Source organism: Ruditapes philippinarum, unplaced genomic scaffold (genome assembly GCF_026571515.1).
Source record: "Ruditapes philippinarum isolate M1 unplaced genomic scaffold, ASM2657151v2 ctg6050_1_1_1_1, whole genome shotgun sequence".
Taxonomy (NCBI): Eukaryota; Metazoa; Mollusca; class Bivalvia; order Venerida; family Veneridae; genus Ruditapes; species Ruditapes philippinarum.
This window is the reverse complement of record NW_026866049.1, coordinates 32940-48916: the sequence shown is the minus strand read 5'-3', so window position 1 is coordinate 48916 and position 15977 is coordinate 32940. Positions and strand designations below refer to the sequence as shown.

The 15977-nt window shown below is 35.7% G+C and overlaps 1 protein-coding gene across 1 annotated transcript; it reads right to left on the bottom strand.

Annotated features, from left to right (window-relative positions):
• Positions 1 to 897: 897 nt before the first annotated feature.
• LOC132731119 (caspase-like) lies at positions 898 to 12073 on the bottom strand. The gene is made up of 5 exons (XM_060717245.1): positions 11732 to 12073; positions 9199 to 9458; positions 8514 to 8709; positions 7183 to 7356; positions 898 to 6681 (listed from the first exon to the last, which is right to left on the bottom strand). Exons 1-5 carry the CDS (start codon positions 11937 to 11939, stop codon positions 6362 to 6364), a joined length of 1158 nt encoding a protein of 385 aa, XP_060573228.1. The 5' UTR covers positions 11940 to 12073; the 3' UTR covers positions 898 to 6361.
• Positions 12074 to 15977: the final 3904 nt, after the last annotated feature.

The window sequence follows — 15977 nt, the reverse complement described above, 5'->3', positions numbered from 1 at the left end:
TTTTTAGAGTTATTGCCCTTGATTTAGTAAAATTTTGCAATTTTCAACTTGTGTCGCATGTAACTCAAAAAGGATTTGACATAGAGTCATTAAACCTTATTGGAAAGTTGCTCAGCATATTTAGTTTGTTCTTTGGGTTTCGCTTGTGGATTTATCCAGTATTTGTAGAGTTATTTCCCTTGACTTAGTAAAAACTGTTTCATTATGATGTTATTTGATCCTTGAGTGCTTGAGTTAGAATCGACCAACTTTACAGGAATAATGATCAACATCACTAAATTACAGGAATAATGATTCACCTCACTGTGAAGCTATGAACTTTGGACTTTGCATGTGGATTTTTTTCAGTTTTGTTAGAGTTATTGCCCTTGAATTACAGTAGTATAGATTTGCAATTTTCAACTTGGGGTTTGCTTGGGGATTTATTCAGTATTTGTAAAGTTCTTGCCCTTTACTTAGTAAAAAGATTTTTAGTTTTCAAAAATAATTGACCTAGAGTCATAAGATTGACAGAACAGTGGCGCAGTGGGGGCACCCGTATCCTATGATATAACCTATAGGTCCTCTACCAAAATTGTTCAAATTTTAGCCCTGGGGTCAAAATTGGCCCCACTCCAGGGGGTCATAGATTTTCCTTATATGTATATAGTGAAAACTTAAAAATTCTTCTTGTTTGAAGGTACAAGGCTTCAAGTTCAAAGAATATTACAGTTTATGCCATGATTAATATATAAATAAAGCCTTATGAATTCAGTTGTTGTGTTAACAATAACCAGTACTCGGCGGGGGATATAAATTCAACGAATTTGCTTGTTTGTAAAGACCTACATCAATGGTATGAAAATCTCCCAAAGGATATTACAAATCCTTTCAACTAAAGAACAAACCTCAGTAGAGTTCTTTTTAAATTTATTACACAGTATAAAATATAAATTCAGTATCAATATAATTTTTTTTTTTTTTGACAGGTTATATGGTCGTGTAAAGGTGATTATTTGCTATATAACCCTCACCTAGCGGCTCTGGTTTACAACCATATAATCTCTGGGCCATTAAACCTGTCAAAATCTTTCAAACTATTAATCAAGAAGTTATTATAATCCCCGACAGTGATTTTATTGCAAAATAAAATCACTGTTTGGGAGTTCTGATGTAAGGAATTATATCACTAGGGAGAAGCCAAACTCGGACATAATGTTGAGCATCCGAACCAAAAACAGTGATTTTCTTAAGCGATTATAAAAATCACTGCTTGGGATATATTATTTTGATTCTAACATGATGCATCTACAAATAAATACTGCCATACCTGAGGGCAAGCTAAATTGTGCATGATTTGTATAGATACTTATTTTCACCGCTCAGATTACGTCACATGTCTAAAAATAGATCATTGATTTTATTGCGTATTTACACACACGTTTGGTCCTTATCTCTGTTCCAAGAGAGGAAAATATGGGTCATGTTACAAAATTTAATATACAACACTTAATAAATACAACACATTTTTAAAACATGTGATAGATACATGTAGTTTATATTAACAATAATTGTAAAAACAAGGTCTGTGAGAAGGACAGCATGCTTGACTATTCTTGATGCTAGATAGTAAACCAAGAGCCTGAATAATGCAGAATTTTCCGAGTTCATAAAGGGCCATAATTCTGTCAAAATCTCTGTTAAGAATTTTGGGCCTTGGCCAGTAACCTCTTTTGCTCTCAAGCATGTGAAGTTTCGACCCATTCTTCAGTAGTTTTAGAGATTCGACCTTGCATGCAAATACTTAATCAAAGTGTGACGGTCAGACGCCGACATCAACGACATGTGAGAATTATAAATAGCTTTCCCTAATCTATTGAAATAATCAAGCTAATAACGATAAAAAAATTGCAAGTCATATTTAACATTCAATAAAGCTAAAAAGACAGTACCTGCTATAGACAAAAATCATGAGTACAATATAATAAAAAGTCCCTGGATATACTTACATAACACATATAAACAAGAATTTGTAACAGAGTTACCAACGTCCCCCGCCCCAGGAGTTTTATATGAAGCATAAAATTGTGCTATTTCAAAAGATTGAGGTATGGATCTCAGGACATTCAGTCCAAAATTATGATCAATGCTAGATCTGCAAATGTAACAATAAATTTGTTAAAAAAATAAAATGAAACACGGAATTTAAAAATCTATCATGTTAAGCTTTGACCTCTAAGTGTGACCTTGACCTTGGAGGTAGGGGAGCAGGTGTTGTGCATGACATAACGTTTTATTATTGAGACTATTTGTGCCAAGTATTTTCAAAATCCCTTGAACTATGAAGAAGTTATAGATTGGACACAAAATATACCCTATAACAGACTATGTAAATCTTTGACCTCTAAGTGTGACCTTGACCTTGGAGGTAGGGACACAGATGTTACGCATGACATATCATCTAATCATTGTGACTATTTGTGCCAAGTATTTTCAAAATCCCTTAATCTATGAAGAAGTAATGGATGGGACAAAAAATATACCAAATAACAGACTCTGTTAACCTTTGACCTCTAAGTGTGACCTTGACCTTAAGAGGAAGGGGTGCAGGTGTTGTACCTGACATATCGGCTTATTATTGTGACTATTTGTGCAAAGTTATTTCAAAATCCCTTGAACTATGAAAAAGTTCTAGATTCAACACAAAATATACCCTATAACATTCTATGTTAATTTTTGACCTCTAAGTGTGACCTTGACCTTGGAGGTAGGGATGCAGGTGTTGCGCATGACACATCCTCTTATCAAAGTGACTATTTGTGCAAAGTATTTTCAAAATCCTTTGATCTATGAAAAAGTTTTAGACCGGACAAAAAATATACCCTGTAACAGACTATGTAAGTATTTGACCTCCCAGTGTGACCTTGACCTTGGAGGTAGGTGACCGGTTTTTGCGCATGACACATCATCTGATTATTGTGAACAATTATGGCAAGTATTTACAAAATCCCTTCATAGAAAAGAAAGTTATGGACCGGACACGACATATACGCTCAAATAGACAATGTTGACCTTGAATGAGCAAGTACGACCTTGACCCTGAAGGTACGGGTCTGGTTGTTGCGCATGACACATCGTCTTATTATTGTGAACAATTATGGCAAGTATTTACAAAATCCCTTCATAGAAAAGAAAGTTATGGACCGGACACGACATATACGCTCAAATAGACAATGTTGACCTTGAATGAGCAAGTACGACCTTGACCCTGAAGGTACGGGTCTGGTTGTTGCGCATGACACATCGTCTTATTATAACAAACATTTCTGCCAAGTTATCTCAAATTCCCTTGATAAATGACAAAGTTATGGACCGGACACGAAATATACCCTGTAACAGACTATGTTAATATTTGACTTCCAAGTGTGACCTTGACCTTGAAGGTAGGTGACTGGTTTTTGCGCATGACACATCATCTGATTATTGTGAACAATTATGGCAAGTATTTACAAAATCCCTTCATAGATAAGAAAGTTATGGACCGGACACGACATATACCCTCAAATAGGCAATGTTGACCTTGAATGAGCAAGTGTGACCTTGACCCTGGAGGTAGGGGTCTGGTTGTTGCGCATGACACATCGTCTTATTATAATAAACATTTGTGCCAAGTAATTTAAAATTCCTTTCATAAATGACAAAGTTAAGGACCGGACACGAGAGTCTGACCGACAGACGGACGGACGGACAGACGGACGGAGCCTATTTCTATATCCCCCTTTTTTCTTTGAAAAGGCGGGGGACAATAAAGACGTTCAATTTACACAAACATGAAATCTTGTTAAGATGTCACCAATGCAATTGTTCCCTGGACAGTGTTATTTTTACAAAATTTACAAATATTTAACACTTAGCCCACAGGTGTCAACAGATTCTAAACCAAGTCATACTCAGGACAGACCAAAATCATCAGTGCCATTTGATCATGGTCTGCACTGAACTCACTGTTCAGTCAGTGAAAACTTTTCAAAGGATAATAAAGAAAAAATATACTCAGAATTAAATTGAAAATTAAACTTTTGCATGAATTTCAGCCCAGTTTGAGTAAAAAGTGTTGCAATTATAAGTTTACAAGTCTTGAAAAAAAATACTTCCAGTCCTTTCATGACGAAAAGCCTCAGTGGAGTCCCTTTAAGAGGTTTACCCAATTAAAGGTGAAACAAAACTTATCTATTTTTAGCTTAAGTGACCTAAAATGTAAAAAAAAACTGACATATTTCCAAACCTATTTAACAACCTTTGATATATAGCCAATGAAATTTCAGCATTTACACCATTTGATGTTAAAATAGAAATCAATACTATCAGAATTAAGCTTCATTTTCATTACAAGAGTTCAAAAAAATCAAATATGGTAATATTGTTTTAATAATCTTATTTAAGATTCTCAAACAAGTTGTTACAAAGAATGTCTCGGCTTGAATATTGAAGGTAAACTGTGGAATAAAAACAGGTTTTAAAATATAAATCTAAAGTCAACGAGAAAATTGTGTCCATAGAACATGGCAGTTCGCTCATTCCATTAGAACAGTAAGTGATTCTTTAGATGGACAAAGAAAAGGCATAATGGATGGACAAGGATACATCTATTTGTATAGGAGCCCCATTCTACCCCCCCCCCAACTCATCCAAGTTAGGGCATAAAAAAGGGCATGTTTAGTCAAAATCTAGCCTAAATTAGTCAAAATCTAGTCAAAGTTAGTCAAAATCTAGTCTTAATAAGTCAAAATCTAGTCTAAAGTAGTCAATAATTATACTGTAGGTTAAAAAATAGGAGCATAATATATAGAGTATTCCATGATACAAAACAAAAAAAAGTAATTAAAGGAGCTCCACTAAGGTTCAAAAGCCTAAAATCAAAATAGTAAATTTTTGATAGATCAGCTGGGGCAGTTTAAACAAGATTTGCAAAAGATAATTAAAGCAGCACACCTCCAGCTTCATGCTAATTTTCATGAAAATTTTGAATATGTATTTGAATGTGTAATATTGTGTAGTAATCAAAAGAATGCAATTTACTCATTATTTATGGCACTTACAAACCATGTAAATAACCAAAAAGTGGTAAAAATATACATAAATAACCTTTACTGCTTTAGTAACGCAGTAGAAATATAGTTGTAAATACTAAAAAAATTTGTCATTAATCACAGATAATATGTAAAATATTACTTGAATTTTGAAACTTTTTCCTACACCTTAGTACATTTTTCTAAACTTTGAATTTATTGAAATATTTTGACTTATCTGGAGGAATGTAGCTTTAAGAAATATACTCGGAAATAGATAGAAAATCCTATTTTTGTGCTATTCTTAGCCAAATTTGATTGAAAAACATTGTAACGTTTTTCAATTTTCGGTCATATTTAATGATTAGACTAATTATTCACGAAAAAAGGAAGTGAGCGAATGATCTGAAATATTGCACACAAGCTATTGGTCTAGACCTACATCAAATAGATCTAGTACAAAAATCTCGAAAAAATTATTTTCAGTCATGTCATGACAAAAAGCCTCAGTGGAGTCCCTTTAAAATAATCAATGCCATGACATAAATTCAACAGGTTGAAGAACACTCTTTATCATTATCAGGTGTATTGATATAAAGTGCTTTATAAAGTATTGTACAAAAGTTCAAAATGAGCCCCGTCACGACAAAACCAACATAATGCGTTTGCTACCAGCATGGATCCAGACCAGCCTGCGCTTCCGCGCAGTCTGATCAGGATCCATGCTGTTCCCTTACAAACCCTATTACAAGTAGAAAAACTGATAGCGAACAGCAGGGATCCTGATCAGACTGCGCAGAAGCGCAGGCTGGTCTGGATCCATGATGGTCGCAAAAGCATTACGTTGGTTTTGTCCTGACGCGGCTCAAAATGTATCCCAAAACCAATTTTTAAAGCTGCATGCCTCCAGTTGAGCTAAAAATATTTCAAGAAAATCAAACATGAGAAAAATGTAACAAGATAATTAGAAAAGGAAACAGATTAAAGATTCAAGTAATAATTTACTTTTTATGTGCAATTAATGACTTTACATTGCTGTATTAATTATTACATTTCTACAGCGACACTGCAATGTGTTAATTACTGTTTTTTTTCACTACACAATATTTTACTTTTGAATACATTTTCAAAATTTTCATGAAAATAAGAATGAATCTGGAGGCATGCTGCTTTAACAACTCATCTAACACTAGTAATAATACAATGCGATTCAGCATTAAAAATGTTTTACACACTTCAAAATGGTGTACACACAGTTCAAAATGTTTTACGCGCTTCAAAATGTTTTAAGCGCTAAAAATCTTTTACGCGCTTTAAAATGTTCTACGAGCGTTAAGTTCTTGCCACACAGAGTTTGTAGACCTTGGTTGAAATCTCAAAGTCTTTGTAAGTCTGTGTACAATACAAGCCGTGACCTTGAACGGCAAACTTTCTTGTAGCATCTTTATTTCGTCAGGTACTACTGTGATTGCTGAAGGATCGAAGTATATTTCTGTACTTGCCATAGCATTATTGACCGACGTCAGATACTGAAGAATGTCACATCCCCGTAGAAGTTTGTTCCTATGTGCATGGTGAAACATGTAGCTCAGCATATAAGATCCAGTCTGATTTATACGATAAGCATACTTGCCTGAAATATCCATAAAATGTTTTCATAATTTTAAATAATTTATTGAGATGATGATATTTAAAACTTCACGCCTCCAGATGAGCCAAAATATTTCAAGAAAATCAATATTGAGAAAAATGTACTAACATTTTTAAGAAAGGTAAAAACATTGAAGATCCAAGTGATATTTTACATGTTATATGCGGTTAAAGACTGCCTTTGCAGTATTTTATCACCATATTTCTACTGTGTTACTAACACAGTAAGGGCTGTTTTTGCATATGTTGACCACTTGTTGGTAAACTTATTTTCACAAATACACAACACTGGCCAAATTAAACAATGAAATGTGTTGAAACATATGTCAATGAAATTTATCAGATTGGATATGGGCAATTTCCGTTTTTTAAAGACTGGGGGAAAAATAGCGTATTTGCAAATGGAATGGGCTGGTAATCTGACCTTTGGTGACAGCGGGAAAAGGCATGATATATTTCACATATTAGGATACAGGATACATACCAGGTACAGTAGGATACATAATAAGGCAATCGTCAGGGCACGGCACTGGTACAATATCATAGGCAGACTGTTTCATGACTCTTGGAGTTACAGGAGTTACAGGGTCTGTTTCAACAACCGGACTTTTCAGATAATCGTATGTCACCCGTCCCACAACAGGCATGCCATCAGTTGCTGTAAAAAGTCAAGGCAAGCATTATTTTTAGCTGGACAATAGACTTACTCAGGAATTAAGAATATTTGGGTTTTTCCCAGCTAATCTGTAGGCACTGTACAAACAAACTTTTACCGTTACAGCTTTCGAAAATAAGCACAACAGGTTTAATTACCTTTCGCACTTTAAGGCTATAAGAGTAAAAGCTTATTTGTATGTACAGATTACCTGGGAAAAAAACACTTTTTTCCAGAAAAAAGGGAAAAAAAAACACCAAGTAAGATTCAAACTCTCCACCACCTTCTCACCAACAAAGAACTAAATAACAATGCACTAGACCACCTAGCCAAAGAATTGATTCACTGAAACAGGTTTATAAGAGGTTGTAAGTTATGATAGTGTGTATGCAATTTTACCGGGCCAAACCTATAGCCAAGTGAAATTATAAAGCAGGGTAACCCAGTTGGGTCCTCAAAAAAAATTTCTTTGCCATCTGCACTTTGTGCTAATAGCATAAACCACAAAATGACACCTTAGTGCAGTAACTGGTTAATTTAATTAATTTAGAAATACTTTAACCTGTAACTGCACTAAGGTGATAACTTACAAAACATGCCTTTATCTTCAAAGTCTAACCCAATTTCTTCATGATAGGAATATCATATCAAAAATGGGTCAAAGACAGAAAAGGACGGGTTGCATTTGTACACAAAATATCATGAGGCTGTGATGTTATGTATAAAATTTACCATTTACCCATTAATGTCGAAAATTTAATTAAGTGGGTAAACAGGACATGGATGAACTACACACCTAAAATCGAATCCCACGGTATGGGACCATGTGTCAATGCTGTATGCCAAATATTAAGAGGCTGTGATAAGTAGTTGCTGAGAAAACTGTTACGAAAATTTCCTACCATTGACCATTAATGTCGAAAAATTTAACTAATTGGATAAACAGGAAGTGGATGAGCGACAGACCTGAAATCAAATCCCACAGTATGGGACCATGTGTCTATGCTGTATGCCAAATATCAAGAGGCTGTGATAAGTAGTTGCTGAGAAAACTGTTACGAAGATATTTTCCCCGCCCGCCCGCCGCCCAACATTCACCATACTATAACCTGGATTTGCACCAGTGCAACCCGGCCAAAAATTAACATAATAAAACTTACCATTCTCAGCCTCTTGGCTTAATTTTATTCCTGCCACTGAGTTAACCAGCTCTATAAAATCTTCGTCATGGTAACCGGCATCTGAGGGTTGTATGTTTGTAAGATTGGTATCCGAGATAGACACTTTAACATTGGTACCTGTATCATATGATCCCAAAATCCCATTTTTGTACGACAAATGACCTGACCTGCATGCCTGAAATTATAAATAATTATACATGCATTTTTATTACTATGAATCCCTTTTGGATCCTTATTTTTTGTTAGTGAACACAGGGCCATGATCTATACTAGTGATAAAGATAATCACTTCCCAGCATGGTATGGGACAAACTTTAACTGTTTTACTGACCTAATTCATAGACCTAATCCATTTCCTAAAATCCTGGAGCGGTTAAAAATGTGTATACTACACTACATATCTTAAATGGACTTGCAAATCAAAACCACTCATTATGTGTTGGGGAAATTTCAAAATAAATACGGACTGAATAGCAAACAGAACAGACCATGATCAGTTGGCATGGATGTGCACGGGTTGCAATTAATCACTACAACTAGGTTAAAGGTTAAAGAGAAAAATAACAGTTAAATTAGAACAAATATTACAATTATATGCCAGGTTATATCAATATCCCTTTAAGAAATAAAACTGTAGATCTAGTTTATATAATAAAATGTTCACCTGAAGGAAAAATAACTTTGGTTTCCCTTTCAAATAACTGTCTTTATTTTCTTGATCGTCAAATATTTTCAGGATTTCGTCCACGAAAATAAGTTTGTTATCACTACCGATTAAAGCATGACGCCAAACTGTTGAATCTTTAGGTAGGTACATGTACGATCCACCTTGCAGGGAGCTATCAAAGACCGGCTTCTCAAGTCCGTGAGAACTTATCACGAGCACAAAGCAGTCAGCGTCCAAATTAGCAAAAGACTTGCTTCCTGAAAATATTTATGTACAGAATGTTGTTTGTTTAAAATCCTAAAGTTTTAGATTAATAGAACCTATCATTGGGTTAGATAGAGGCTAGGAAGCTGTGATTGGTTCCGTCGTGAATGAGCCTGGCAAGTTCTCATCGGAACCAATTGCCCAAGGGTTGGGATTTACCTTTCCACTATCTAACCCACTGATTGATTATTTTCACTCACCTTGACACATAAGAAACTAAACAAAAAGGTCTGTTATACACCTTCTTATGCGCATTGGGTCTCCGCATCACTTCTATTTAGTAACATGTACAAACTTTGTTATCCAGTTTGTGAGAAAGAAATTTCTTCAAGGTCAAAGGTGACCGTGACATTGACCTCTGACCCAGAAGCATTAAAATTCCCTAAAAGTTTTTCTATGAGTTATTATTATCATAAAACTGACAATAGATTAACAATAATCTCAGAAAACACTTCAGTTAACAATATCGATCTTCTGGTATTATTCATTTGTTTTTCATGTAATTTAAAATGGCTATTTGTGTTTTAAAATGGTTACAAAATAGGTAGAGGTACAAATATGACTGACATGCTTGACAAAAAAGATATGCAAGATATATAATTCTAGTATATCATCACCTGCATGATAGTAGGGCTGTCCTTGATGGAAAATTAAATCCGGTGTTCAAACTTAAGGCAAGAACTAGAACTCCTCCAGTCAGATGTGTCGCCTTGTGAACAATGAAGTTTAGGAGAAATGGCCAGGACAAAAATGAAAAATAACAAAGGGCAATAACTAAAAAAATAATTAGTGCAGAGCAAAAAAAAAAATAAGTGCAGAGCAGCAGTTTCTGTGCACTGCACTTCTTATCAATAAGATCTATCATTCTATGATGTTTCAAGTCCATAGCTTTCATACTTGAGGAGAAATGACCTGGACAAAAATAAAGTAAGAAGATCAACAAAGGGCAATAACTCAAAAAATAAGAAATGCAGAGTATCAGTTCTTATGCACTGCACTTTTTCTTAATGAGACCTATCATCCTATGAAGTTTCAAGTCCATAACTTTCATACTTTCAGAGAAATGGCCTGGACAAAAATTAAGTATGAAAATTAACAAAGGGCCATAACTCAAAAATTAAGAAATGTAGGTACCTGTTCTTGTGCACTGCACTTCTTCTTAATGAGACCTATCAACCTATGAAGTTTCAAGTCCATAGCTTTTATACTTAAGGAGAAATGGCCCGGACAAAATTAAAGTATGAAAATAAATAAAAGGGCAATAACTCAAAAAATAAGAAATGCAGAGTACCTGTTCTTGTGCACTGCACTTCTTCTTAATGAGACCTATCATCCTATGAAGTTTCAAGTCCATGGCTTTTATACATTAGGAGAAATGGCCTGGACAAAATTAAAGTATGAAAATAAACAAAGGGCAATAACTCAAAAAATAAGAAATGCAGAGTACCTGTTGTTGTGCACTGCACTTCTTCTTAATGAGACCTATCATCCTATGAAGTTTCAAGTCCATGGTTTTTATACATTAGGAGAAATGGCTCAGACAAAAATAAAGTATGAAAATTAACAAAGGGCAATAACTCAAAAATTAGGAAGTGCAGAGTACCGGTTCTTGTGCACTGCACTTCTTCTTAATGAGATCTATCATCCTATGAAGTTTCAAGTCCATAGCTTTTTTATTTGAATAGAAATGGTCCGGACAAAATTAAAGTATGAAAATTAACAAAGGCAATAACTCAAAAAATAAGAATTGCAGAGTACCGGTCCTTGTGCACTGCACTTCGGGTTATTGAAAGAAGCATGCATACCAAGTTTGAAGTCAATCAGACTTATAGTGACTGAGTTATGCTCCGGACAAGCTTTAGGGGACGCCGACAACGGCGCCGCCGACACAGACGCCGCCGCCAACAAAAGTAACCCCTATATGTCACCTTTTCAAGGCGACACAAAAAGGCGACACAAAAAGGGAGATAGTTAAATTTTTATGGTTCGGCCGTGGGTATCCGACTATTGAATGATGTAAGAACAAATGAGCCGCGTCACGACAAAACCAACATAATGGGTTTGCGACAAGCATGGATCCAGACCAGCCTGCACATCCGCGCAGTCTCAGGATCCATGCTGTCCGCTTTCAGTTTCTTTACTTGTTATAGGGTTTGTAAGCGAACAGCATGGATCCTGATCAGACTGCACAGATGCGCAGGCTGGTCTGGATTCATGCTGGTCGCAAACCCATTATGTTGGTTTTGTCGTGGCACCGCTCATATACCTTTTCGAATAATATCCATCATATCTGCAGCAGTCACATTCATGTATGTTGTAACTAGAAAATCCAGAGACTGAAATAAAGCTTGCATCTTATTGGCATCTTGCCTTGCGCCAGGGCGATTTGTATCCCCTGCAAACTTTTCATTTGCAATGATAATAGCATGACCTCTAAAAAGATGATTCATGTCATATTCCTCCGAGTCATCCATTTTGATCTGCAGGGTTAAAGGTCAAGGTCACCAGTGCTAAAACTGTAATATTCTGTTGTCCTTAGGTTTAAGTTTCTTTGTCGGTGAAAATAATCTGGAATGGAAATAGGTAAAGTAAGGTTTCAAAACTGTATCAACCAAATGAAAGTTTCAAATATTTTCTTTCTCTATATTGTAATGCCATGCATGCAACCTTGTTATAACAAGCCCTGTCATAATGCTAACCTTCGATTTACGCTTAACAGTTATGTCAAATGACCCTCAGTAGCTGAACAGTTCAGTCAAATAACCCTCGACAGCTGAACAGGACCCTCGACAGCTGAATGGTTAAGTCAAATAGCCCTCGGCAGTTGAACAGATAGGTCAAATTGATATCACTCTGCATACATTATGCTTCTCATTATACATGTATTTGTTTTTATGTGAATATGCGATAATTGCAACATTATGTTTGTATATTTAGATCTACAGTGTAACCTCTGCAGATTAATAACCTTGTTACAACAACAGTATCAATCCTTCCCAAAGAAAAAATTTCTCTCTCTTAAGGGAGAATAAAAATATTTTATATCAATTTTCACACCCATGAATATCCACACCCATTAATGTAACAACCATGAATGTCCACACCGATGAATGGCCAATACCATGAATGTACATACCCATGAATGTTCACACCCATGAATGTCCACACCCATGAATGGCCATTCCCATAAATGTTCACATCCATGAATGTCCATACCCATGAATGTTCACACCAATGAATTTTTCATAACCATGAATGTCCAAACCCATGAATGTTCACATCCATGAATGTTCACATCCATGAATGTACACACCCATGAATGTCCATACCCATGAATGTTCACACCAATGAATTTTCCATAACCATGAATGTCCAAACCCATGAATGTTCACATCCATGAATATTCACACCCATGAATGTTCATACCCATGAATGTCCACACCCATGAATGTCCACACCCATGAATGTTCATACCCATGAATGTTCACACCCATGAATGTCCACACCCATGAATGGCCATTCCCATAAATGTTCACATCCATGAATGTACACACCCATGAATGTCCATACCCATGAATGTTCACACCAATGAATTTTTCATAACCATGAAACCGTGTAACCTCTGCAGATTAATAACCTTGTTACAACAACAGTATCAATCGTTCCCAAAGAAAAAATTTCTCTCTCTTAAGGGAGAATAAAAATATTTTATATCAATTTTCACACCCATGAATATCCACACCCATGAATGTAACAACCATGAATGTCCACACCGATGAATGGCCAATACCATGAATGTACATACCCATGAATGTTCACACCCATGAATGTCCACACCCATGAATGGCCATTCCCATAAATGTTCACATCCATGAATGTACACACCCATGAATGTCCATACTCATGAATGTTCACACCAATGAATGTTTTCATAACCATGAATGTCCAAACCCATGAATGTTCACATCCATGAATGTTCACACCCATGAATGTCCAGACCCATGAATGTCCACACACATGAATGTTCACACTCATGAATGTCCATTCCCATAAATGTTCACATCCATGAATGTACACACCCATGAATGTCCATACCCATGAATGTTCACACCAATGAATTTTCCATAACCATGAATGTCCAAACCCATGAATGTTCACATCCATGAATATTCACACCCATGAATGTTCATACCCATGAATGTCCACACCCATGAATGTCCACACCCATTAATGTTCACACCCATGAATGTTCATACCCATGAATGTTCACACCCAAGGATGTTCACACCCATGAATGTCCATTCCCATGAATATCCACACCCATTAATGTTCACAGTCATGAATGTTCACACCCATGAATGTTCATACCCATGAATGTTCACACCCATGAATGTCAACATGAGTAACCAATGCTTCAACTACTGGGGTGTACGTATATATTCAATGAGTCCTAGAATTAATACATGGCTGTTTTTGCTGTTTTTTTTAAACAAAAAAAGATAATTATTTATATGGAAGTGTCCCTTATTTAACACTCTAATCTGCTGGAACAAGAAGTGAATTGCCTCTGCAACCAGTCTGACAAGCTTCTAGACTGCCAGGGATTCAGTTTATGTATTTTGATGATCTATTGAAATCCCTTAAAGGCACATTATGCCTCAGAAACAAATAATTTTTTCCTTCTTTACAAATGGCAAAAATGAGTTTTATAATGTTTATACAACAGTTTAAGAGCATGTTGAATGCTTATCACTTATTATTATCATTATTGAATTTCTATGTACTGAATTGGGATTTCATTTGTCAAAAAAGAATCCGACGCCAATTGGCTTATACATGTATTTTTCTTATCTATACTGTTTACTTAGGACAATAGATAACCTATTGTTCGCAACAATTAACGCTGTAAAATGGCCGCATGAAGATAACGCAGTGTTAATCCCCAATGCCCTTTTTCCAAATTCTTATTAAGAAAATGATGCCCAATATCACAACATAAATAAAAAACCCTAAAGCAAAATGGGGAAATTTTTTCCAAGTTTAAAAACCCGGTACAAAAAAAAAACTGTCAACATTTTTTGGGTTTAAAAATGTTGCAGTACTGGTCACAAATAGATAAGTCAACCTCAACCAATTTTTTCAAAGCTTTTACTGTAAAAGTTTGTTTGTACCCTCATATTAGCTAGAAAAAACCCAAAATATTCTTAATTCCAGAGTATGCCTATTAAGCATTCATATATAACATCACAGTATATAAACAAGTCTTCTTCCTGTTATCGCAAAAATGTTCAAGTTATAGGCATAGTAATCGGCAAAAACATATGCTTGTAATCACAAGACAAACATTGGCTCACAAGACAGGGTACATATTGTGCAGAAAAGCTCACAAGACAGGGTACACATTGAACACATAGGCTCACAAGACAAGGTACACATTGAACACATAGGCTCACAAGACAGGGTACACATTGAACACATAGGCTCAAAAGACATTGGTACACATTGAACACATAGGCTCACAAGATAGGGTACACATTTGAACACATAGGTTCACAAGACAGTGTACACATTGAACACATAGGCTCAAAAGACATGGTACACATTGAACACATAGGCTCACAAGATAGGGTACACATTGAACACATAGGTTCACAAGACAGGGTACACATTGAACACATAGAATCACAAGACAGGGTACACATTGAACACATAGGCTCACAAGACAGGGTACACATTGAACACATAGGCTCACAAGACAGGGTACACATTGAACACATAGAATCACAAGACAGGGTACACATTGAACACATAGAATCACAAGGCAGGGTACACATTGAACACATAGGCTCAGTCCAAATTGAACACATAGACTCGCAAGACAGGGTACACATTGAACACATAGACTCACAAGACAGGGTACACATTGAACACATAGACTCACAAGACAGGGTACACATTGAACACAGGCTCACAAGACAGGGTACACATTGAACACATAGACTCACAAGACAGGGTACACATTGAACACATAGACTCACAAGACAGGGTACAAAAATGAACACATAGACTCACAAGACAGGGTACACATTGAACACATAGACTCACAAGACAGGGTACACATTGAACACATAGACTCACAAGACAGGGTACACATTGAACCACAAACAGGGTACACATTGAACACATAGACTCACAAGACAGGGTACAAATTGAACACATAGACTCACAAGACAGGGTACACATTGAACACATAGACTCACAAGACAGGTACACATTGAACACATATACTCACAAGACAGGGTACACATTGAACTCATAGACACAAGGCAGGGTACACATTGAACACAAAAACTCACAAGACAGGGTTCAGTGATTTAGTGTATATACCGTCTTACATGTATTAAATAATATGAAGAAAAAATAAACAAGTAAAAATTTTGTATACATGTAATTACATAATATTATGTTTGTTTTATTGCATTATTTGATTGCATACAAAATTATTTTGATTA